Here is a 26,119-nt window from a genome sequence, read left to right as displayed (position 1 = left end):
AGTCACTTCTCTGGGCCTCAGTTCCCTCATCTGCAAAATGGGGATGAAGACTGTGAGCCCTACATGGGACAGACCCCTCTCCATCCCCCCGTCTTACCTCCTTCCCTTCCCTACAGCACCTGTATGTATATGTTTGTTCCCCCTTCTAGACTGTGAGCCCACTGTTGGGTAGGGACTGTCTGTATATGTTGCCAACCTGTACTTCCCAAGCGCTTAGTACAGTCCTCTGCAGACAGTAAGCGCTCAATAAATATGATTGATTGATTGGAAAGTGCAATTTGGCTCCAAATAGAGACAATCCCTACCCCACAGTGGGCTCACAGTCTAGGAGGGGGAGACAGACATCAAAACAAGTAGATAGGCATCATTAGCATCAATATAAATAGAATTATAGATATACACATTCATTCATTCAATCGTATTTATTGAGCGCTTACTGTTTGCAGAGCACTGTACTAAGCGCTTGGGAAGTACAAGTTGGCAACATATAGAGACGGTCCGTACCCAACAGCCGGCTCACAGTCTAGAAGGGGGTGACACACAATAAAACAAAACATGTGGACAGGTGTCAAGTCGTCAACATCTTTAATAGAATACATAGAATAATAAATATGTTACATATATAGAGAAGTGAACAGGCTCACAGTCTAGAAGGGGGAGACAGACAACAAAACAAAATGTTCAATCGTATTTATTGAGCGCTTACTGTGTGCAGAGCACTGTACTAAGCGCTTGGGAAGTACAAGTTGGCAACATTTAGAGACGGTCCCTACCCAACAGTGGGCTCACAGTCTAGAAGGGGGAGACAGACAACAAAACAAAACATGTGGACAGGTGTCAAGTCATCAACATCTTTAATAAAATACATAGAATAATAAATATGTTGCATATATAGAGAAGTGAACAGGCTCACATTCATTCACTCATTCAATCGTATTTATTGAGTGCTTACTGGGTGCAGAGCACTGTACTAAGCACTTGGGAAGTACAATCAATCAATCAATCGTATTTATTGAGTGCTTACTGTGTGCACAGCACTGTATTAAGCGCTTGGGAAGTACAGGTTGGCAACATATAGAGATGGTCCCTACCCAACAGCAGGCTCACAGTCTAGAAGGGGGAGACAGACAACAAAACAAAACAATGGACAGGTGTTCAAGTCGTCAACATCTTTAATAAAATACATAGAATAATGAATATGTTACATATATAGAGAAGTGAACAGGCTCACAGTCTAGAAGGGGGAGACAGTTAACAAAACCAAACATGTGGACAAGTGTCAAGTCATCAACATCTTTAATAAAATGCATAGAATAATAAATATGTTACATATATAGAGAAGTGAACAGGCTCAGAGTCTAGAAGGGGGAGACAGAGAACAAAACAAAACAAGTGGACAGGTGTCAAGTTGTCAACATCTTTAATAAAATATGTGGAATACTAAATATGTTACATACATAGAGAAGTGAACAGGCCCACAGTCTAGAAGGGGGAGACAGACAACAAAACCAAACATGTGGACAAGTGTCAAGTCATCAACATCTTTAATAAAATACATAGAATGATAAATATGTTACATATATAGAGAAGTGAACAGGCCCACAGTCTAGAAGGGGGTGACAGACAACAAAACAAAACATGTGGACAAGTGTCATCGTCAACATCTTTAATAAAATACATAGAATGATAAATATGTTGCATATATAGAGAAGTGAACAGGCTCACAGGCTAGAAGGGGGAGACAGACAACAAAACAAAACAAGTGGACAGGTGTCAAGTCGTCAACATCTTTAATAAAATAAGTAGAATAATAAATATGTTACATATATAGAGAAGTGAACAGGCCCACAGTCTAGAAGGGGGAAACAGACAACAAAACAAAACAAGTGGACAGGTGTCGTCGTCAACATCTTTAATAGAATATGTAGAATAATAAATATGTTACATATATAGAGAAGTGAACAGGCTCACAGGCTAGAAGGGGGAGACAGACAACAAAACAAAACAAGTGGACAGGTGTTAAGTCGTCAACATCTTTAATAGAATATATAGAATAATAAATATGTTACGTATATAGAGAAGTGAACAGGCCCACAGTCTAGAAGGGGGAGACAGACAACAAAACCAAACTTGTGGACAGGTGTCAAGTCGTCAACATCTTTAATAAATTACATAGAATGATAAATACGTTACATATATAGAGAAGTGAACAGGCCCACAGTCTAGAAGGGGGAGACAGACAACAAAACCAAACATGTAGACAAGTGTCAAGTTGTCAACATCTTTAATAAAATACATAGAATGATAAATATGTTACATATATAGAGAAGTGAACAGGCCCACAGTCTACAAGGGGGAGACAGACAACAAAACAAAACAAGTGGACAGGTGTCAAGTCGTCAACATCTTTAATAAAATACATAGAATAATAAATATGTTACATATATAGAGAAGTGAACAGGCCCACAGTCTAGAAGAGGGAGACAGACAACAAAACAAAACAAGTGGACAGGTGTCGTCGTCAACATCTTTAATAGAATATGAAGAATAATAAATATGTTACATATATAGACAAGTGAACAGGCTCACAGTTTAGAAGGGGGAGACAGACAACAAAACAAAACAAGTGGACAGGTGTTAAGTTGTCAACATCTTTAATAAAATATGTGGAATACTATTTATTTTATTTTGTTAGTACGTTTGGTTTTGTTCTCTGTCTCCCCCTTTTAGACTGTGAGCCCACTGTTGGGTAGATACTGTCTCTATATGTTGCCAATTTGTACTTCCCAAGCGCTTAGTACAGTGCTCTGCACATAGTAAGCGCTCAATAAATACGATTGATGATGATGATGATGATGTTACATATATAGAGAAGTGAACAGGCCCACAGTCTAGAAGGGGGAGACAGACAACAAAACAAAATAAGTGGACAGGTGTTAAGTCGTCAACATCTTTAATCGAATATGTAGAATAATAAATATGTTACATATATAGAGAAGTGAACAGGCTCACATTCATTCATTCATTCGATCGTATTTATTGAGTGCTTACTGTGTGCAGAGCACTGTACTAAGCGCTTGGGAAGTACAAGTTGGCAACATCTAGAAATGGTCCCTACCCAACAGTGGGCTCGAGTTGGCAACATCCAGAGCCGGTCCCTACCCAACAGCGGGCTCACAGTCTAGAAGGGGTGACGGACCACAAAACAAAACATCATCATCATCAATTGTATTTATTGAGCGCTTACTAAGTGCAGAGCACTGTACTAAGCGCTTGGGAAGTACAAATTGGCAACATATAGAGACAGTCCCTACCCAACATTGGGCTCACAGTCTAACATGGTGTCAAGCCGTCAACATCTTTAATAAAATACGTAGAATAATCAATCTGTTACATATATAGAGGAGTGCTGTGGGGCGGGGAGGGGGGTAGAGCAGAGGGAGGAGCGGAGGAAAAGAGGGGTTCAGTCTGGGAAGGCCTCACTGCTCTGCAGCACGTTGCGTGCGGGTGGGTGAATGTTTAATTGACTGGTTTCTTGGCCAGGTAATTGTTTATCACATCAACATCATCAATCGTATTTATTGAGCGCTTACTATGTGCAGAGCACCGTACTAAGCGCTTGGGAAGTACAAATTACAAAATATCACATGGACTTAGCATGTTACCAAGACAAAATCCAAATGCGATCTCTTTATTCTTCAGTTGACACTGCCATCTAGTTGGCCCAACTCACTTTGCACGGTGAAAAGCCGCTGGCGAATTACTACTTGGGGTCTCTTCTGGTCAATCAATCAATCAATCAATCGTATTTATTGAGCGCTTACTGTGTGCAGAGCACTGGACTAAGCGCTTGGGAAGTACAAGTTGGCAACATATATGGTCCTGCCCAAAGCGTCGGGGGGCCAGCTGGGCCCCCCGGGAGGGAGGGGAAGTGATGGAGAAAAGAGAAATTAATCATTCTTCAGCTCTGGGGCCAAGCTTGGGCTCACCCGTCCTCCCTGGAACTTGGGCGGGGCCTTGTTGCATCAATCAATCAATCAATCAATCAATCAATCGTATTTATTGAGCGCTTACTGTGTGCAGAGCACTGGACTAAGCGCTTGGGAAGTACAAGTTGGCAACATATAGAGATGGTCCCTACTCAACAAGTGGGCTCACAGTCTAGAAGGGGGAGACAGAGAACAAAACCGAACATCCTAACAAAATAAAATAAATGGAATAGATAGGTACAAGTCAAATAAATAAATAAATAGAGGAATAAATATGTACAAACATATTGCATGGGAGAGAGAAGGGAGAAAGAGAGAAAAAGAAAGAGAGAATTAAGGAATTCCAACGGTGGTGTGGAAGTTCCCCGGCTACATGAAGCTCAAGCGCGGCTCAGTGGAAAGAGCCCGGGATTTGGAGTCAGAGGTCATGGGTTCAAACCCCGGCTCCGCCAGTTGTCCGCTGTGTGACTTTGGGCAACTCACTTCACTTCTCTGTGCCTCAGTTGCCTCATATGTAAAATGGGGATGAAGACTGTGAGCCCCCCGTTGGGACAACCTGATCACCTTGTAACCCCTCCAGCGCTTAGAACAGTGCTTTGCAAATAGAAAGTGCTTAATAAATACTACCATTATTATTATTCTCCAGGCCTCAGTGACCTCATTGGTAAAATGGGGATGAAGACTGTGAGCCCCACTTTGGGACAACCTGATCACCTTGTAACCTCCCCAGTGCTTAGAACAGTGCTTTGCACACAGTAGGTGCTTAATAAATGCTATCATTATTATTATTCTCTGGGTCTCAGTGACCTCATTGGTAAAATGGGGATGAAGACTGTGAGCCCCCCCGTGGGACAACCTGATCACCTTGTAACCTCCCCAGTGCTTAGAACAGTGCCTTGCATATAGTAAGCGCTTAATAAATATTATTATTATTATTATTCTAATTCTCTGGGCCTCAGTGCCCTCATCGGTAAAATGGGGATGAAGACTGTGCGCCTCCTGTGGGGCAACCTCATCACCTTGTAACCTCTCCAGCGCTTAGAGCAGTGCTTTGCACATAGTGAGCACTTACTAAATAGTATCATTATTATTATTATTATTCTCTGGGCCTCAGTGACCTCATCTGTAAAATGGGGATGAAGACTGTGCGCCCCCTGTGGGACAACCTCATCACCTTGCAACCTCCCTAGTGCTTAGAGCGGTGCTTGGCGCATAGTAAGCGCTTAATGAATGCTATGATGATTATAGCACTATTATTATTTTTATTATTTTTAAGGACCCTTCGCAGCCGCAGCCCTTGCCGCGGTAGCTCGCGCGCATGCGCAGGCGCAATAATCCCCTCCCCCCGGCGCGCAGTCGGCCCGTTGCGCGCCTGCGCCCGCGCCCGCTCCCGCGGAGCTGCCCCTCGGCCCGTTGTGCGCCTGCGCCCGCGCCCGCGCAGCTTCCGCGGCGCCGTTGTGCGCCTGCGCCGTGTCCCTGGTGGCGGGAGCCCGTTCCGCGGCAGTGCGCGCCGGGGCCGTTTTGGGCGGGCGCGGGCGACGGTTCCTCGTCCCGCTTGGGGCTCCGCGCCCTCCGCGCCCCCCGCGGCCCGGGGGCTCCTCAGTAAGTGTCGGGGGCCGCAACGGGGACGGGCCTCAGTTTCCCCCAGCCCAGCCCAACTCCCCAGCGCGGCCTCAGTTTCCCCCGGCCCCGCCCAACCTCCCCAGCGCGGCCTCAGTTTCCCCCGGCCCACGCCTCCATCGCCCAGCCTCCCTTGCGCGGCCTCAGTTTCCCCCGGCCCCGCCCAAGCCTCCAGGGTCCAACCTCTCCAGCGCTGCCTCAGTTTCCCCCGGCCCAGCCCAACTCTCCAGCGCTGCCTCAGTTTCCCCCGGCCCCGCCCAACCTACCCAGCGCGGCCTCAGTTTCCCCCAGCCCAAGCCTCCAGTTCTCAGCCTCCCCTGCGCGGCCTCAGTTTCCCCTGGCCCCGCCCGAGCCTCCAGTGCCCAATCTCTCCAGCGCTGCCTCAGTTTCCCCCGGCCTGTCCAATCCTCCAGCGCCCAACCTCTCCAGCGCTGCCTCAGTTTCCCCCGGCCCAGCCCAACTTCTCCAGCACGGCCTCAGTTTCCCCCGGCCCACGCCTCCAGTTCCCAGCCTCCCCTGTGCGGCCTCAGTTTCCCCCGGCCCCGCCCAATCCTCCAGTGCCTAACCTCTCCAGCGCTGCCTCAGTTTCCCCCAGCCTGTCCAAACCTCCAGCGCCCAACCTCTCCAGCGCTGCCTCAGTTTCCCCAGGCCCAGCCCAAGCCTCCAGTGTCCAGCCTCTGCAGTGCTTCCTCAGTTTCCCCTGGCCCAGCCCAACCTCTCCAGCACGGCCTCAGTTTCCCCTGGCCTTGCCCAAGCCTCCAGCGCCCAACCTCCCCTGTGCGGCCTCAGTTTCCCCTGGCCTCACCCAAGCCTCCAGCGCTCAACCTCCCCTGTGCGGCCTCAGTTTCCCCTGGCCCCGCCCAAGCCTGCAGAGGCCAACTTCTACAACACTACCTCAGTTCCCCCTGGCCCAGCCCAACCTCCCCAGCGCTGCCTCAGTTTCCCCTGGCCCAGCCCAACCTCTCTAGCGCTGCCTCAGTTTCCCCTTGCCCCACGCAACCTCCAGCTTAGCCCCAGTTTCCCCTGGCCTGGCCCACGCTCCAGTGGCCAACTTCTCCAGCCCCGCCTCAGTTTCCTCTGGCCCAGCCCAAGCTTCCAACGCAACCTCAGGTTCCCCTGGCCTCGCCCAAGCCTCAAGGACCCAGCCTCTCCAGTGCTGCCTCAGTTTCCCCCGCCCTCACCCACGCCTCCAGCGCCCTGCCTCTCCCGCGCGGACTCAGTTTCCCCTAGCCCACCCAAGCCTCCCCAGTTTTCCCTTGCCCAAGCCTGCAGCGCTCAGCCTTCCCAGTGCAGGCTCAGTTTCCCCTGGTGCAGCGGAAGCCTCTAGTTCATTCTGTGGCCTCAGTTTCCCCTGGCCCCACCCCACCTGCTCACTGTCCCCCAGCCTGGCACACCTTTGAGCCTCAGTGTTCAGCTTTCTCTCCTTTCCTCTTGCCCCAACTCCTTCCCCCCGACCCCAGTCTCTTCACCTCTTCTCTGCTCCCATCCTTTCCCCCCTTCCCCCTTGAGTGCTTAGCACAGTGCTCTGCACACAGTAAGCGCTCAATAAATGCGATTGATTGATTAAACCTCTTCCATTCCCTGCCCCCCCCATTCCCCACCCTCGTTGCCCCCATCCCCTCCCCATTCATCTCCTCCCTCATTCATCCATTCACTTGTATTTTTTAATAATGTAGGTATTTGTTAGGCGCTTACTATGTGCTAAGCGCTGGGGTAGATACAAGGTAAGCGGGTTGTCCCACGAGGGGCCCACAGTCTTCGTCCCCATTTTACAGATGAGGGAACTGAGGCCCAGAGAAGTGAAGTGACTTGCCCAAAGTCACCCAGCTGACAAGTGGCAGAGCCGGGATTTGAACCCACGGCCTCTGACTCCAAAGCCCGGGCTCTTTCCACTGAGCCACGGTGCTTTTTGAGTGCATGCTATGTGCGGAGCACTGAACTAAGCTCTTGGGAGAGAAATATATATAGATATAGATAGATATAGATATAGATAGATAAATATATATAAATAAATAATATATATAAATAACATATATATATCAATAAATAGACACCCAAATAAGCCCAATAAGCCCACAAGGACCTTATGGTTTAGCGAACTACATGTAATGATGATAATAATAATAATAATAATGATGGTATTTTTTAAGCGCTTACTATGTACCGAGCACTGTTCTAAGCGCCCAGATAGATACAAGGTAATCAGGTTGTCCCACGTGGGGCTCACGGGCTTCATCCCCATTTTACAGATGAGGTCACTGAGGCCCAGAGAATAATAATGCAGGCCTTCCCAGACTTGAGCTCCCTCTTTGCTCTCCCCTTCCTCCCCCTCGCACCTGTATATATGTTTGTACGTATTTATTACTCTATTTGTACATCAATCGAATTTATTGAGCGCTTACTGTGTGCAGAGCACTGTACTAAGCGCTTGGGAAGTACAAGTTGGCAACATATAGAGACGGTCCCTATCCAACAGTGGGCTCACAGTCTAGAAGACATTTATTCTATTCATTTTCTTTTGTTAATATGTTTTGTTTTGTTGTCTGTCTCCCCCTTCTAGACTCTCTCTTTCTCATCAAGAATGGTTAAGTGCAATGTGACCGGCAGGTGAAACGGACCGTTAATTGGAAAGCCAATTAGATTTTTCTTTTCCCTTTCTGCTTTACAGACATGGATTCCGTGCCTCCACCCCCAGAAGCTTCAGATACGGATCTAAGGATCTGCCACATAGAGTGCGTGCCTAAGGAGGTTTTAGTGAAGTTTCAGGGGCGACATAAGCCCGAATGCGAGTTCGACTACCACATATTGCAAAGCGAAATCCAGCACGTCCCCAAAGTCAAAGGCAGTGTTGGTATGGGTGAGTGGTGTTTGGTTGAAGAGAAGGAGTCGGGGGATTGGCATAGGGGAAGGGTAGTGGAAAAGATTAATGAGCTCTATAAGGTGGTTCTCATTGATTGTGGAAAAGAGGTAAAAGTTAGCGGAGCGCAGCTGGCTTCTGCCAACGGTGACTTATTTCACCTCCCCCCAAAGGTGGCTTTCGGCATTTTGGCCAACATCCTTCCAATTGGGGAAAAATGGTCCGCCAAGGCCGTCAATTACTTCAGGTCACTGGTAGGGTTACAGGTGAAGGGGCACACGCAAGCCCTTTGGCCTCACCAACTAGTTCTTTTTGAAGTTCCCCAGATCAGCGCCCACATTCTTGAACTAAAATTAGGGAGGCTGGTGGATGGGGATTCCTTCCGCCTTATTGTCGAACTGATAGAAAATTTGCCTCGAGCTACCTGTTGCGAGCAGACGCCTGGTTCGTCGCAACGGAAACGTACGCCGCCTCCAGCTTCAATTAGCAGTGACGAGGTTTTGCCCGAGTTCCGGCACATTCTGGATAACCTCTGGCCACGCTTGTCCGTCGGCACTGTAACGAGCGTGAAAGTGATTTCTGCCCGAAGTCCGGCCAGGTTTCACTGTCAGTTGCTTCAGCGGCTACCAGAGCTGGAAACGCTGACCGCGGCCATGACTTCCCATTATGAAGCAGCCAGGAGAGAAGGCAGTCCACCGTGCGATACTTTCGGAGTTCTCTGTGCCGCAAAGAGAAGGAACGGGCAGTGGCAAAGAGGGATCCTGCAGCAGCTCTTACCGAACGATCAAGTGAAGATCTGGTTCATGGATTTTGGTAACAGTGAGGCGGTGCCCTCGCGCTTCGTCAAGAAACTGAAACAGGAGTTCCTTTTAGCACCATTGTTTTCCTTTCCGTGTTCCCTATCCTGCTTCCGCAATCCCGATGAGAACACGGTACGTTTGCAGCTGACTATATTTAAGCAAGCCCTACTAGGACAGGTTGTGGCTCTTTGCATCGATCGGTTCAGTGACGACCGTTTGGGTTTCGTGACGTTGCACTGGCAAGACATTTTGAGGCGGTCGAAGCATCCACAGCGGGAAAATCAGCGCGTATCCCAAAGCTGCCCGGGAGCCGACGGGAAAACCACCCGTGCTGTGGGAGATGGTGCACTGCGTGACCCAGATAAGATTCCCGTGGACAGATTTATTGGAAATGCTTACTGGTCAAGACCCGAAAAAGGCAGCTTTTTTGAATTTGGTCTCCATTTTAAGACCGTAGAGATGAAGATAGGCTCTACTCACATGGCTTTTGTAGAATATGTTTTGAATCCGTCCAGTTTCTGGGTTCGGACTAATAACCATCAACAGGAGTTCCAAGATTTAATGAATAAGATTGCAGAGATATATGACTGCCGTGGAAATGATGAGCTGCTGCTTGAAAAACCACAGCCCGGGTCATGGTGCTGTGCTCGCTACATCAAAGATATGCATTTTTACAGAGCAGTGGTCACTGAAGTCACCGGTTGCAAGGTGAACGTTTATTTTCTGGATTTTGGAAATACCGAGTCTGTGCCATTTTACGAGGTGAAAACGTTGCTACCGGAGCTGTGTGAGTTACCTGCTCTGGCCTTGTGCTGTTCGCTGGCTCACGTATTTCCCACCGAAGGCTTGTGGGTGAAAAGTGCAACGGACTTCTTTAAAGCTACTGTGTTCAACCGGACACTGTTGCTTAAAGTCCTCGCCAAGAAAAACGACAAGTACGTTGTCGATGTGCAGTGCCTGGGGACTTCAGAGGATGTCAGCACCATCACACTTATGGTGGAAGCTGGGTATGCCGAATATTGGGGAATAAAGTCAGAATGTCCTCCAAAATATAAAAATGATTATGCAAAATCCAGGTTCGAGCCAGAACCCGGAAAATGTTCGGTTAAACAAAGCAGATCAACCACCTCGAACAGTACTAGTAAAAGCATACAATCCATAGGTAGAAGGTGCAATTCAGACGCGGCCAAAGAAAATAACTTTCCCCTCTCAAAGTTCCCAGGTGGGCTTTCCTCAAGTGGGGTGGATTATTTTCCCAGAAAGTCCGGGCAATTCTGGGGGGAAATCAAGCCTTTATATCCTTATAAAGAGTTTGGGTTCAAACCAGGAACAGTTATCGACGTCAGATGCTCTCATTTCTATTCCCCCGGAGACTTTTCGTGCCAGCTTCTGAGCCGGGTACCTGAGCTAATGTTACTGATGAAAAGAATTCAGGGTTATTATAGTGTTCATCGCGATCCCTATCAGGTCGGAGAGGTGGCCTGCGTTGCCAAGAGTGCTAAGGATGGACTTTGGTACCGAGCAGCTGTTACGGCGCCAGTGACCGCAAAAGGGGTCGATGTGGTGTTTGTTGACTGGGGGAACCGCGAAAGAGTTTTTTTGACTGACCTCTGTGCTATGAATCCAGAATTTATGGTTTTGGAGGGCCAGGCGTTCACCTGCAGTCTTAACCGAATTGCACCCTTAAACTCAGAATCGTTGAAATGGACCAAAGAGGCGTGCGCAGACTTTGGTAAGTTCGTTTCTACTTGTACCGTCTTGACGTGTACCATCATTAGCTTACTTCGGGTGCAGCCGAGACACCTGTGTAACGTCGTGGATTTGCAAACCCCATTTGTTAACGTGCGAGAGTTTCTTATAAGTCGCGGCCATGCCGAGCAGAGTATATTTTCAGTTCCCCTTCCATCACCGGGTAATCTGTGCAGCTACTATTTTTCTTCCTTTAATATCAAACTTGGAAGCGAGGAGGAAGTGTACCTATCCCACATCTGTAGTCCCCAGAAATTTTACTGTCAGCTTAAAAGAAACAGCGGGAACTTAGATGTGATCGCCCAAAAGATCGCAGAGCTCAGCGACCACCCAGGTAGACTGGAATGTGACGGCAACAGCCCGCGACCGTGCATCGCCAGGTATTTTGCAGATGGTCTTTTGTACCGAGCTGTAGCGACACCGATAGACTCCTCTTACATGCTGGTGAATTTTGTGGACTTTGGAAATGAGCAGGTAGTAGAACGGGACAAATTGATTCCTATTTCAAGCGACTGCCTAGAGTTGCTGTTTACCCCTATGCAAGCCATCAAGTGCTACCTCACCAGTCTCGGCCAGGCGTGCATTCCGGTGGAGCTCAACCTCTGGTTTTCGGAGCATTTTCTGGGAAAGCCGCTCAAAGCGGTTGTGGTGGCAAAGGATTCGGATGGCCAGCTCGGCTTAGAACTCTTTGATGGGCATCAGCATCTAAATCAGAAAATTAAGTCAGTGCTACGTTTCCTGGAGCGCAAGGGCTCCGATCGGGCACTTCGCGGCTCTCAGTTGTTAACGTCAGGAAAACGTGACGAAAGAGAGGATATAAAAGAGGGGCATAGACGATGTAAGGTCATTTATTCAAAGAACAAAATGTTCAACCGGTTGCCCGGTCAAGGGGGTCAGACTGACTTGCCCAGTGCTTTGACAAATACAGTAGACCAAGCAATAGGTCCCAAAGCGGGGTGCTTTCAACCCGGACGAGCAGGCTTGGATAAAAGTAAGCCTGACTCAGGAAACCCAGTGAATCGGCCAGAGGCTCAGTGGGGGCTAAGACATAGGCATCCGGAAATTGAATCCGATCCTGCAGGAGATCCCGGTGCAGATGAGACTTGGGAAAAATCTACTTGTGTTTTGAGAGAACATCTTACAGCCGACAAGCACCATCCAGTCCAGCCAAAAGCAAGAAGTGTCTTTTGTCCTAAATACTCAGATCTTCCTCAACCTAATGTCAACCGAAATACCAAAATCGAAGGGTACGTTTCCGCCATCAATAGTCCGTTGAGCTTCTACATCCATCTCGCGGAAGATGAGGCATTGATCCTCAAACTTGCCGAAGAACTAAATGATAATGCGATAGGTGCAGGGCAAGAGAAAATTGTGGTCGGGCTTGTGGTGGGAGACCTTGTGGCAGCAGAATACGCAGTTGATAATGCCTGGTATAGAGCGGTCATTAATAAAGTTGTGACAGGGGAATCCTTTGAAGTGGAATTCATTGACTACGGCAACAAGGCGATTGTAAATGTGTCCAAAATCCACACGCTTCCGAGCAAGTTTTTGGGTATTCCCAGGCTGAGTTTCCATTCTGTCCTTAGTGGGGTAGAGGGTGGTGAGTTCAGTGAACTGTGCGGCAGCAAAACTTTGGCGTACTTTTCTGAAAAAGTGAACAACAGACTAGTCACCTGTGAATTTCTGCAAGAGCACGCGCAAAAGTGGGAAGTCAATATTTTTTATGATGAGAAGTCTGTCATTAATGACCTCAGGAAGTGGATAGCAGGCCCCGAACAGCAGAACGCAGCACTGAAAGGAGGGAGCCCGGTTACGGAGAGGAAACTGGGGGAAAGATCAGAAACTTGTGAAGCTGCTCCAACCGTTAAACCCTCGCCTTCAAAATGGGGTAAGATTCCCAATGAAGTGATAAAGCCTGGACAGTTGGAGATGGCCAAAGTTCTTCAGGTTTCAAAGTTATGGGGAAACTTCTATGTCAGATTAACCAAAAATGCCCAGGTAACATCCGATTTAACGTCGCTGGTGGCTGAAGAAGCAAAGAACAGCCGTCTGCTGGCGGTGGAAAATATCGAAGAAGGCCTGGAGTGTTTGGCAAAATCTGAAGAAACGCTCAAGTGGTATCGGGCGACAGTGAAAAACAGGAACTTCAGTAAAGAGAAAATGCTTGTTTTTTTTATTGACCGGGGTACCTATGAAGTAGTGCCTTTGAAGGATGCGAAGGAGCTCAGTAGTGAGGGTAGGGCCGTTCCAAGACAGGCTGTGCCTTGTAAATGGGTTTGGTTGGCAAGTTCAGAAAAGGCATTTGACCTGGTCGTATTTGCTCACTTTGAAGTCAAAATCCTTTTCCTCAGGTATGTCGAGTCTGTCTGGGAAGTGGACATTTTGGTTAACGATACGTTACTTTTGGAATACGTAAATTTTAGTTCTCCAAATGGAAAAAGCAAATATCGTTGTGCTGAGAACGCAGCTCCCGGGGATTCCGAGATACCCGTCACGTCAGTCAGCGGAAATTCGGTTAAGTGGGCCGGGTTCCAAAGGGGCAGGCAATATCTAGGCTTTGTGACTGTTGTTTTTGATCCATCTGACTTTTGGATTCAACTGGAAGACTCGTTTGACACCATGAAAACGCTGTTTACGATGCTGTCTGACTTATCCCCAAATCTACCGACTCTGCCTCGGGACCTCATAGTTACTGGTTCTAGTGGCTTGGTCAGATTTGGCTGTTTCGATCATTGGAATAGGGTAGAAATTTCTGAAGTGTCAGATAAGTCTGTGGAACTCCTATTTATCGACTATGGATTTTTTGCCTGCATTCCTCACTCCGATCTGGCTCACCTTAAAGTTGTGCCCAGGGAGCTGAGGTGTTTACCGCGATTAACTTATCCTTGTGTCTTATACGGTGTGGTACCTGCCAAGGGTGAATATTGGAGCAAAGAAGCCAAAGCGCTCTTTCAGGATCTTCTAAGTAAACCAAACCTGACTTTCCAGATGAGGGGATATAGTTTAGGAATGAAACTGCAAGTAGATGTTACACATGAGCAAAGCAATGTAGCCGAGAGATTAGTTGTGGCTGGTCATGCGGTTTATTCCGCAGATTTTGGGGTTGGCCATCGGCCTTCTGAAGTGCCTCACAATCCAAAGGCTAAAGCATTTAGTCAGTCAGTTAAGGGAAAGTACAGTCCTGATGAAAACGGACTCTTGCCGTGCTCTGAGAAGGACCCTCCGCAGCAGGAGATTTTAAAAATCCGACAGAAAGACGTCTGGGAGAGCTGCACTAGTAAACGATTGCTTTTCGGGAACATAACCGCACAGAAGAAAACTCGGTATAGAAAACACAAGTCCAGAAGCAACTTTAAGGTGGTGTCGTATGAAGGAGCTAGAAGTTTGGAGCCCTGCAGTGATTCAAAGTGTGAAATAAGTAGCCACGAGAACTCCATGGGAAACCTCCCATCCAGAGAACATTGGAAGGCATTTAATGTGATCGACTTCAAGACCGAAACGACAGCGTTCAATATCGATGAAGAAACGACATCGAAAGAATGGACCGAGGGTGAGTAAAATGCTTTGATCTATAGCCTGGCAGAAGTTCGGTGGCCTGTTTTTGTTTTTGAAGGTTTGTCCTATTAGAGCATTAAATACGAAAGCAATGTAGTCAGGTTGGAGGTTATGCTAATATAGTTGGCATATGATTAAACGGCGTAAATCAAATTAACAAGGCCCTACAAGTCGAGGGCACAGGGAAATGCTGTGGGCAAGTAAAAGTATTAATGGTGTAATTCTCAGCAATAGCCACATATTATCACTATTCAGACTATTGATATTTATGTGCATGAGATTCTTGTGTACACGGCATTGTACTAAGTGTTGGGAAAGAATACACAAGTGGGAATTCAACTCAGTCCATGTGCCTAATTCGGGCATAATGAGAAAATGCTGCTTGCCAAGATCAGTAACAAAGGCTGCTGGCTTTCGAACCCTTCTGTCTAAAGGGGTGAATTAAGAAAAACTTGTGTCTTTTGAGTTCCCTAGAGATCAGCTTTTGAACTGAATTTCTTTTCCTGTTATTTAAAATTAACATCTCTTTGCCATCCAATTTTTGTATTGGCTAGAAAGAAGGGTAGTTTTTTTTTTTTTTTCGTTTTTGTTTTTTGGTTTTTTTGTGGCAGGGGGAGGTTTGGTTGGGGACAGCAGTTGTTCAGTTTGATTTTTCTTTTTTTTTCATAGTTTTTTGAGAACTGTATTTGTCTACCTGTGAATTGGGCTAATGCCACCATTTCTGCAATGGTAAATGATATAGTAGTTGAAGAAACTTGAAGGTATAGAGGAAAAACACTTGAGTTTCCATGATGGTGTTTTTAAAATTATGTAATCACGCATTTAGTTGCAGATATTCAGTAGATATGTCTGGTATGTACCTAATTAGTAATTCCTCATATCGTTATACTTCATTCAACTCTATCAGTTGATTAGCAAAAAAATGTAAAAACAGAAAAAATGTCAAGTGTAGCATTAATTTGCTTAATGTGTTTCAATCAGAATGAATTAATTTTCTGGTAATTGATGTTGTAGGTACCTACAGATTTGAGACCCTTTCCTAACACATGCAGGTAATTCTCTTTCACAAGTTATTCTTAATATACTTGGAAACTTTTTCTACATATAGACAGTGTTTACTACGGGAGGAATTCAAAAAGTATTACTTTTTAGGCTTTTGACTAAATAGGGGCACGAGGGGTCTCAAAATCAAGTGTCGTGTCTCTAGCTGCATTACAACTACAGGTGTGTAAGTAGTTCTTATTAGAAAAAGGTGCCAGTGATGGTGAAAACTACAAATAGGGTCATTTATTTCAGTGGGAGAAACAGGGCTTGTTTAGAAGAGCAAGAACTAGTAATATATATATATATGATACGCTAAGGGGACAGAATAGTTTGGTTCACTCTGAATATAGTGTTTTCCTCTCCGTGATTTTGGGAATGAGTTCAGTAAACCAAATAAATGTCACAGGCTCTCGTTAGACATTCTCATTCACATTAAAAAAAGGTAAATGTATTTGGCCTGGTCGTAACAATAAAAGGGTTTCAATTGCATACATAAATTTCAATGAAGAGAGAAAAATCGGTTCATTATTATTATTGTATTTGGTAAGCGCTTACTATGCATCAAAAACTGTGCTAAGTGCTGGGGAATATACGAATCGGGTTGCACAGTCCCTAATTCACAAGTGACTCAGTCTAAATAGTGGGAAGAACAGGTATTCTAGTCCCTGTTTTGTGGATGTGGAAACTGGGGCACAGAGAAATTAAATGTGCTTTTATTATTGATGCTGTTAACAAACATTTAACATTCTTCATTACATTTTCTAGGTGGCTGCACTTATCCTAGGACACCAGTAAGTACTGATAACCTCTTATGTAAAAAATATTTTTCAAAACAAAAATCCCCAAGGATATTCCAGTGGTTTAGCTCTTTGAAAAATGTCAAAAATGGCATAATATTGATTGTGGAACAGTCCGGAACCGTGCTCTAGATCTGATTTAGATCTGATCTGAAAGGCAGTGCTCCACACCCATTTCTCCCCTTTTGTAACTACTTTTATTCTTGGATTAAATTTGAGTAAAGTGTAATTTTTCCGTTTGTATCCTCTTTGAAATTTTGTCGATTACCAACGACTGTCTTTTCTATAGACAAGCTTACATTTCTTGATGTAGTTAATGTACGCTTGGCATAAGGTGATCCGTGTTCTATACTTTTTATTTTTTATTTGCTTCATCCAATTGATCAGTCGATCAATCGGTGGTGTTCATTGAGTGCTTTCATGTGCTCAGCTTGGGACCATATAATCATCATCAATCTTATTTATTGAGCGCTTACTGTGTGCAGAGCACTGTACTAAGCGCTTGGGAAGTACAAATTGGCAACATATAGAGACAGTTCCTACCCAACAGTGGGCTCACAGTCTAAAAGCCTATAATAATAGAGTCTATAATAGAATTGGTAGGCGCGATCTCTGCCCACAAGAAACTTTGAGTCGTCTACAGTTTACCTAGACTGTGAGCCCACGTGGGACAGGGACCGTGTCCAACCTTAATAGCTAGTGCTTTGAACAATTGTGGGCACATAGCATTTAGTAAACACCTTACTGGGGGCGACGGACATTGAAATATATTACAAATAGAGAAATAATAGAGAATCAAATGTGTTTGCTAGTGTTTTGGGGCTGGGGTGAATATCTGTCCAGCAAAGGCACCACCATCATCATTAGGTTGTAGACTGTAAAGGAGAGTTAGGTGCTTCATTAAATCTAGTGGGGATTGACCCTCCCATTTAATTCTTTGACGTTGCGGTCATCATTTCAACAAGAGACATCTTTGCCGCTTTCATAGTCTTCTGTAAAAGGTGACCGTTGATTAAGTCACCCAGTCTTGCATATTCACTCACGGACTCTTCTTCTGTCTGTGACTCCAGTCAATCATGAATCGAGCGCTTCTTTTTGCAGAGCATTGTACTAAATGCTTGGAAGAGTACAGTACAACAGAATTGGTAGACACCTTCCCTGCCCACAGTAAGCTTATATCTGCTTACCTGACCCAACTTGTATTTGTGAATTTTCTAAGCCAACTCAAAACATACAGATCTGGAACTGGCACACGCTCCCCATTGTAGTGGGAGGCTGGCCCAGATGATGATAATAATAATGATAATAATAATAATAACAGCAATTGCGCTCTTTGTTAATTGCTTTCAATGTGAAAAGCACTGTAGTAAGTACTGGATTAGATTCAGAACAACCAGGTTGGATAGAGTCCCTGTCCATTTGGGGTTCATGGTCTACAGGAAGGGGGGAGAACTTATTCCCCATTTTTCAGATGAGGAAGCTGAGACTCAGAGCTAAGTTAAATGCCTCGTCGAAGGTGACACAAATGGTAAGTGACAAGGTTCAGATTAGAACCCAGGTCTTCTGACTCTCTACCCGTGGTCTTTGCATTAATAATAATAATAATAATGATGGTATTTGTTAAGCGCTTACTACGTGCAAAGCACTGTTCTAAGCGCTGAGGAGGTTACAGGGTGATCAGGTTGTCCCACGGGGGGCTCACAGTTTTAATCCCCATTTTACAGATGAGGTAACTGAGGCACAGAGAAGTGAAGTGACTTGCCCAAAGTCACACAGCTGACAGTTGGCAGAGCCAGAATTTGAACCCATGACCTCTGACTCCAAAGCCTGGACTCTGTCCACCGAGCCACGCTACTTCTCAGTGCGTATGAGCACGCTTAAAGGACAGGTTTTGCCATTGCTGCAAGGCAAGCTGTATCTGTGAAATGAAGTAAAAGCCTTTCCCTTTCCATGTGTGTGTACATTTCTCCCGATCTGCTCCAGAATCCCGGCAGAGCTGGGGATGACCCGGGAGTGCTCAGGAGTTGGGGCATCAGTCAGAATAATCCTTCCCACAAAAGGCACAGCCATTTTCTACCTACGTTTTTCCCCCACTTCAACAAAGAACAGTCCGTCTTTACGCAGGCTCACAGAGGTTTTTGCCAGGACCCACCCAGGCTCACCGAAGAAATACCTGCCCCTCAATTTTTTGCAGATATTCGGCTCAGGATGGTGAAATTTTGGGTATGCAGGTTTGCATACATGGGAAGCAGTGTGGCCTAGTAAAAGACCACAGGCCTGGGATCCAGATGACCTGGGTTCTAAGACCAGTTTCCCCCACTTGCCTGCTGTGTGACCTTGTGAAATTCACTTGGCTTCCCTGTGCCTCAGTTGCCTCATCTGCAGAACGTGATTAAATCCTCCTCCCTCCAGTTTAGATTATGAGTCCAGTGTTGGACAGGGACTGTGTCCAAACTGATGATTTGTATCTACCCCTGTGCTTAGTCCAATGCTTGGTATGTAGTAAATAATAATAATAATCATAATGATGGCATTTGTTAAGCGCTTACTATGTGCAAAGCAATCAATCAATCGTATTTATTGAGCGCTTACTGTGTGCAGAGCACTGTACTAAGCGCTTGGGAAGTACAAGTTGGCAACATATAGAGACGGTCCCTACCCAACAGTGGGCTCACAGTCTAGAAGGGGGAGACAGAGAATAAGACAAAACATGTTAACAAAATAAAATAAATAGAATAAAAGCACTGTTCTAAGCGCTGGGGAGGTTCCAAGGTGATCAGGTTGTCCCACAGGGGGCTCACAGTTTTAACCCCCATTTTGCAGATGAGGGAACTGAGGCCCAGAGAAGTGAAGTGACTTGCCCAAAGTCACACAGCTGACAAGTAGCGGAGCCGGGATTTGAACCCATCACCTCTGACCCCAAAGCCCGGGCTCTTTCCATTGGGCCATGCTGCTTCTCTAAATGTTTAACACATACCATAATTAAATAATGAATTTGTCACCCATCTTCCTGTTTATGCCAAACCCATTAGCTTCCTTGTCTTTATCAGTTTATTAATGTATTCACATGGGTCTGCTGTGCTTATCTGTTATCTCCCTTTTAACTGGTGTATTTTTATTCGTTTCTACTATCTCTTCCATTAGATTGTAACTCCTTGAGAGTGGGGATTGCTTCCTTTATCTTGTATATTGCACAGTCTGTTACCAAGTTCTACACAGAATGTGTGTGTGTATATGGGTGTTTATGAGGGAAGCAGACTTTTGGATTAAAACATGGTGATAGCGAAGGTGAGATTTTACCAGTGTGTGCCTGAGTCCCCAAGGACTAATGTATGACTGACACTTCTATAATGTGCGTGTGAAAATATTTACTCTTGCTGCAGTACTTATATGCTGTTCTTAACGACTAGTGCCATTTCATTTCTCCCTCTTGGTGTCCCAGCCTCCTCGACGCCTCAACTTCCAGAGAGGCTAATCATTTCTGATGGCCGGATGTCAACTGATCTGTCTTTGGAAACTAACCGCTGCTCCTCCTCAATGTCAGAGGTTTTATTTCACTGGGTCTTTAAAAGTGTTATTTTGAGGCACGCCATCTGTGGTTTACCCATTTCAGCTCACAGTCATTCATTCATTCAATCGTATGTATTGAGCACCTACTGTGTGCAGAGCACTGTACTAAGCACTTGGGAAGTACAAGTCGGCAACGTATAGAGACGGCCCCTACCCAACAACGGGCTCACAGTCTAGAAGGGGGAGACAGACAACAAAATGAAACATATAGACAGGTGTCAAAACCGGCAGAACAAAAAGAATTATTGCTATATGCTCATCATTAACAAAGTAAATAGAATAGTAAATATGTACAAATAAAATAAATAGATTAATAAATCTGTACAAATATATACAAGTGCTGTGGGGAGCGGAAGGAGGTAGGGCAGAGCGGGGTGATGGGGAGGAGGAGAGGAAAAAGGGGGCTCAGTCTGGGAAGGCCTCCTGGAGGAGGTGAGCTCCCAGTAGGGCTTTGAAGAGAGGAAGAGAGCTAGTTTGGCGGATGTGTGGAGGGAGGGCATTCCTGGCTAGGGGAAGGACGTGGGCCGGGGGTTGATGGCGGGACAGGCGAGAACGAGGCCCAGTGAGGAGGTTAGCAGCAAAGGAGCGGAGGGTGCGGGCTGGGCTGTAGAAGGAGAGAAGGGAGGTGAGGTAGGAGGGGGTGAAGTGATGGACAGCCTTGAAGCCGAGAGTGAGGAGTTTTTGCTTGATTCGTAGGTTGATTGATTCATTCATTCAGTTGTATTTATTGAACGCTTAGTGTGTGCAGGGCACTGTACTAACAGCTTGGGAAGTACAAGTCAGCAGCATATAGAGACGGTCCCTACCAACAACAGGCTTACAGTCTAGAAGGGGGAGACAGACAACAAAAGAAAACATGTTGACAGGTGTCAAAATCATCAGAACAAAGAGAATTATAGCTATATGCACATCATTAACAAAATAAATGAGAGTAGTAAATATGTACAAGTAAAATAGAGTAATAAATTTGTACAAACATATACAAGTGCTGTGGGGAGGGGAAGGAGGTAGGACTTTTTTGAACTATGTTGTACTTTTCTCACTTTAACATTTGCTTGTTTTGAGTCCTGGAAATGCATTAATGTACTTCACATGATGTCTTTTGGGAAAGTACTTCAGGTAGAAGTCCTTTCACCTAAAACTGTATTTTCGTGAAAGCACTCGACAGTACTCACTGGGGTACAGCAGTAAGTCACCAATTAAAGAATGCCTTGGACTAATAATACTTAACGGTATTGCTACAGGCTTGTGCTAAGCCTTGCGCTATATGCTGGGGGCAGTGACAAGATAAAGAGATCAGATTCAGGGGAAACAGGTGTTTAATCCCCACTTTACAGATGAGGAAACTGAGGCACAGAAAAGAGAAGTGACTTGCCCCAAATAAATCGATCCATCTTGTATATTGAGTACTTGGAGCATTCATTCATTCAGTCGTATTTATTGAGCCCCTACTGTGTGCGGAGCACTGTACTAAGAGCTTGGAAAGTACAGTTCGGTAACAGATAGAGACAAGCAGACCACTATACTAAGCATTTGGGTGAGTATGCTGTAACAGAGTTGGTAGATGTTCCCTGCCCACAGGGACCTTACTGTCTAGAGGGGGAGACAGACATTCAAACAACTTATGAATATGTACATAAGTACTGTGGGTCTGAAGGTGGATTGAATAGATGGTACAAATCCAAGTACAATGGTGACACAGAAGGGAAAGGAAGTAGGGGAAATGAAGGCTTAGTTGGGAAAGGCCTCTTGGAAGAGTTGGGCTTTTAATAAGGCTTTGAAGGTGGGGAGAGTGATCTTCTGTTGGATATGATGAGGGAGGGAGTTCCAAGCCAGAGACAGGACGTTGGGTGAGGGGTCGGCAGTGAGATAGGCAAAACTGAGGTACGGGTGAGTAGGTTGGCATTTAGCGGAAATCAGCGCGGTAGTAAGTAGGGGGCAAGATGATTGAGTGCTGTAAAGCCTATGGTGAGGCATTTCTGTTTGATGTGGAGGTGGATGGGGACCCCTGAGGTATTTGAAGAGTGGGAAAAAATGGACTGAACAAGGTCACACAGGAGGCAAGTGACGGGAGCCGAGATTAGAGCCCAGGTGTCCCGACTCTGTCCTATGCTCTTTCCACTCGGCCATACCACTTTCCCGAGGGGTGAAAGAAAGAGTCAGAAATTAAGCTAGTGGACAGGGAAAACTCTCTGGAGACGAGTGGGTTTGGAACTGCATTTTGGTGGTGACAGATCGAACGTAGTGAAGCGGGGAAAAGACTGTCCATGGGCAGAAGCTTGTTGGCAGGGGATGATGAAAAAGAACACTAGCTTGATTGGGATTGAAGTTGAATAGGAAATGAAGGCAGCGAATGCAGGATTGGGGAGGTGGTTGGTAGAGGCTTTGAAGCCGCAATCCCGTAGACCATCTAGAGGCCCTAGGAGAAAAGTGACAAAGAAGTCTCCTGTTTAAAACTTTTGACATGGTTTCTTTCATGCTGGTGACTCCTAAATGAATAGTTCTAATTGTGTTTCTGCCAATGATCTTCAAACACAGAGTCACAACTTTACAAATGTCTGGTGTGATGTATAAGTGGGATTCTCTCCCACAGTTGGATGAGAATCAGAGCAAGACCTAGTGTAACCAGCAGGGTTTATGTTGGTGTAACCCAATTGTCATTTGGGCAGGTGCAAAGAGAATTCAAGATACCAGCCATGAATAGGTTACTCGGTCCAACCGGGGTCCGTGATGATTCCTGTTCGCTTTTTAGGTGTGTCAGCTGTGTGTTGACTGAACCTCCGGATACCCACAACCCACTGGATTCTAAGCCAGTCTTATGGATACCTGGGTTTTATTGGTGGTGTGAAATTATTCCACACATTATTGTGAAATTATGAAATTATTTCACAAATTATGTGAAATTGGTGGTGAAAAATTATTTTATTGCCCCCCAAAGCAGGTCACACCACTGGCACGAGCTGTAAAATGAGAAGCAACGTGGCCTAGTGAATAGAGCATAGGCCTGGGGGTCAGAAGGACCTGGATTCTAATCCCGCTCCACCATGCGTCGGCTGTGTGACCTTGGGCCAGTCACTTAACTTCTCTGTTTCTCAGTTACCTCATCTGTAAAATCAGAATTAAAGCCGTGAACTCCATGTGGGACGGGGACTGCGTCCAACCTGATAAGCTTGTATCTACCGAGTGCTTAGTACGATGTCTGGCACCTAGTAAATGCTTAGGCGGTACCATAAAAACAAAAAACCAACCCTGAGGGGAAAGAGTCAGGGAGACCTTGGTGTGTATTTATTTCACATGGCATGGTACACCACTTTTGTGTGTTTGTGTGTAGCTGAGATGGCTTTACGTGGGGTTGCAGTTGTGGTTTTAAGGCATCAACCTATTAAGTCTGCAGAAATAAGAAAGCCTCTGAACCAGATATTGGGGTTCTTGAAAGTTCTGTAATGGGAGAGAGCAGTGGCCCCCTGGTTTTATAAAATCAGAAAATCTCATTGCATGGAAATATGAAAATTATTTTCAGAAGCGTTTGCTTTATTGCAGCATTTATGTACGTAGCAACTGGCCCCACCAGATGGCCGTGAAAGAGTCTTCGAAGAAGGCGAGATCCAGTGCCTAGAACAGTGCTTTGCACATAGTAAGCGCCTAATAAATGCCATCATTGTTATTACTATGACCATGGAGGCCTAGGGGGAGGCAAAATGAAAAAAAGTTGAGCGGTGGTGAGGACGGGGGCAACTTGAAGTCGTTGGGAAAATGCCAGAAGTCCCGAGAGGACAGCGCAGGTGTCCAGTGGCCACTGGAAAATGTGGAATTAATTAAAGGTGGATGCGAGGGGGTCCGTGGAAGACTAGATCTCGAAGAACCGAGGAGAGAGCTAACCTTGCTTGGGAAACTCAATCAATCAATCAATCAATCAATCGTATTTATTGAGCACTTACTATGTGCAGAGCACTGTACTAAGCGCTTGGGAAGTACAAATTGGCAACACAATCCACCTGCCGTCTCCCTGCGTGCTTCCCTATATCCCCTGACGCTCCTCAGAAACTCCCGAACGCCAGCCAGAATCCTTGCCGTACTAGTAGAGTTGGTAATAAAATGCTGCAGTTCGTTTTCACTTGATGTTTGAAATGTATTAGAAAAAAATGCTTATTGTGTTACTCGGAGGATTGATTTAAAATTAGCTGTTCAGAACTTAAACTTCCCATAAACTATGTATATTTTCTTTCCTAGGTATCAGGTTGGAACAGCTTTCTACGGTTCGAGAGAATACGGAAAAATCTCACTTAATTGGACTGTAACTGTTGAATTACCATCGCTTTATATAGCACGTTACCTAGTGATGTTGGATTGAAAATCATTTTGGTTAAAGTTTATATAAAAATAAAGCTGAAACTTCTCCAGATCATTTGAAGTAAACAGTTTTGAAGTAACAGTTTGTATCATACCAGTTCCTAACTTAGTGTTTTGTAATCCCTTGCTTGAGGAGTATTTTATTATTATTCACCAAACATTCATTACAGTATTTTGACAGTTACAGAAATAGACAGCGCATATATTTAATATCAATACTATCGAAGAAAAATCTTGTGGAGGCTATATTTCGATACATTCCTTTCCCTGGACTCAGGATAAGATGCATTTTTTAAATAAAATTGTACAATGTTTTAAGATGTGCTTCGAAGGCTAGATTCACAAGAAAGTTGGACGTGTTTTTTCCTAAGTGGCAGGACAGTAACTGGACTTGAAAACTGATCAATCTCAGGCAGGTAACGACTATGTCGGTAAGCAGACAAATCCGTATAAATGTTTAAATGCGACTTGAGGGCATCATGGACCACTTTAAGTGATATGTTGTTGTTTGGTGTAGCGCTGGGGTCCCTGGATTTTGTAGGCATGTTAGAAATATGGAACTTTGCACTGCATAAATGTATCCAGTAGTAAACTCCAAGCTACTGAAACATTGTAAAATTGACAACTGTTATTGAAGATATCATTCCCCAGATAGGTTTTTGTGCAGAATACCATATGTCACGTATCGGTAATATTATTACACCTTCTGGCGAATATCGTGGCAGAATACGCGGCCCTTTTCCCGTGTGAAATATTTGCACATTTCTGGCACACATGCATACCCGCACATACAAACACAAACAGCACTGCCGCACATAGAATCAGTCGGTGGTATTTATTGAGTGCTTATTTTGTACAGAGCACTGTACTAACTGCTTGACATTGTAGCTAGACTTATCAGTTACATATAATTCCCTAATCAAATGTGCACAATTTTTCCCTGTTAATAATTGGTTTTGATGACATCGGTTTTTCTCCTTATGCAACGAACTCTTGCCCGTTTTGAAATGTTTCACTTTATTCGTATTATTACCGTAAGTAACATAGTACATGCTAGAATAGGTTTTGTAAACTAAAATCCACACCTTTTTTCTTTGGAAACAACTTGATTGCTCTGATAAATGCTTTAACTACATTGTTTTTTGTAACCAAGGTACAATCACCATTAAAGACTAAAGTAATGATTTTTCTTTAGTAGAAATAATATTAAGCAGGTATTTTGTGCAGAGCACTGTGTTAAGTGTTGGGAGAGAACACACAGGTGGGAATTAAATATGGTTCCTCTCTTTTGATCTTTAAATAACATCGGTATTTGTTAAATTCTACCTTGGGTAGTTTTCGTGTAAATTTCTGTTTAATTTCTATTTCTGTTTGAAGAACGGATAAAATGTGGTTTTCATTTATTGCCAAAAGAAAAATTTAATTAAGCCTCAGAGCAGGAATTAATTCTTATCCCTGTTTTCTCTCCAATTTGTAAGTGTGAAGTTCTGTCCTCTGCTCATATGAAATAATGGTATAGTTTTCAAAATAATCAGGTTAGAATATTTTGTAATATTATAGAATACTTATTTTTCTTTTGAAATTTAGTTTGAAAATTGCCATTGGTTTCTTAAAACATGTATCAAAAATCTGGGTACATTTAGCTGCCATTTCTTTCATGAGTACGTCTACAGACTACTATGGGAAAATGTAATGATTTTTAAGAAAAGGGGGATTATTGAGTTCAGTTATTCATTACTTTGCTGCATTTACCAAGAAATATTTTATTTTGATGGTTGCATATTTCTA

The 26,119-nt window shown here is 44.9% G+C and overlaps 1 protein-coding gene across 1 annotated transcript; it reads left to right on the top strand.

The window, feature by feature from the left end:
* Positions 1-5,515: 5,515 nt before the first annotated feature.
* On the top strand, positions 5,516-25,483 carry TDRD15 (tudor domain containing 15). The gene is made up of 5 exons (XM_038750875.1): positions 5,516-5,591; positions 8,278-14,565; positions 15,585-15,622; positions 16,380-16,405; positions 24,212-25,483. The coding sequence occupies exons 2-3, from the start codon at positions 8,280-8,282 to the stop codon at positions 15,611-15,613; spliced, it is 6,315 nt and encodes a 2,104-aa protein (XP_038606803.1). The 5' UTR covers positions 5,516-5,591; positions 8,278-8,279; the 3' UTR covers positions 15,614-15,622; positions 16,380-16,405; positions 24,212-25,483.
* Positions 25,484-26,119: the final 636 nt, after the last annotated feature.

The sequence above is a fragment of the Tachyglossus aculeatus genome, chromosome 9 (genome assembly GCF_015852505.1).
Source record: "Tachyglossus aculeatus isolate mTacAcu1 chromosome 9, mTacAcu1.pri, whole genome shotgun sequence".
Lineage (NCBI taxonomy): Eukaryota > Metazoa > Chordata > Mammalia > Monotremata > Tachyglossidae > Tachyglossus > Tachyglossus aculeatus.
The sequence above is the reverse complement of the archived record's forward strand: the minus strand, read 5'-3'. Positions and strand labels throughout refer to the sequence as shown.

Coding starts and splice junctions, on each gene's coding strand:
- TDRD15 (XM_038750875.1), top strand. CDS start 8,280: ATGGATTCCGTGCCTCCACCCCCAGAAGCTTCAGATACGGATCTAAGG. Junction 14,566..15,584: donor ATCGAAAGAATGGACCGAGG/GTGAGTAAAATG, acceptor TTGATGTTGTAG/GTACCTACAGATTTGAGACC.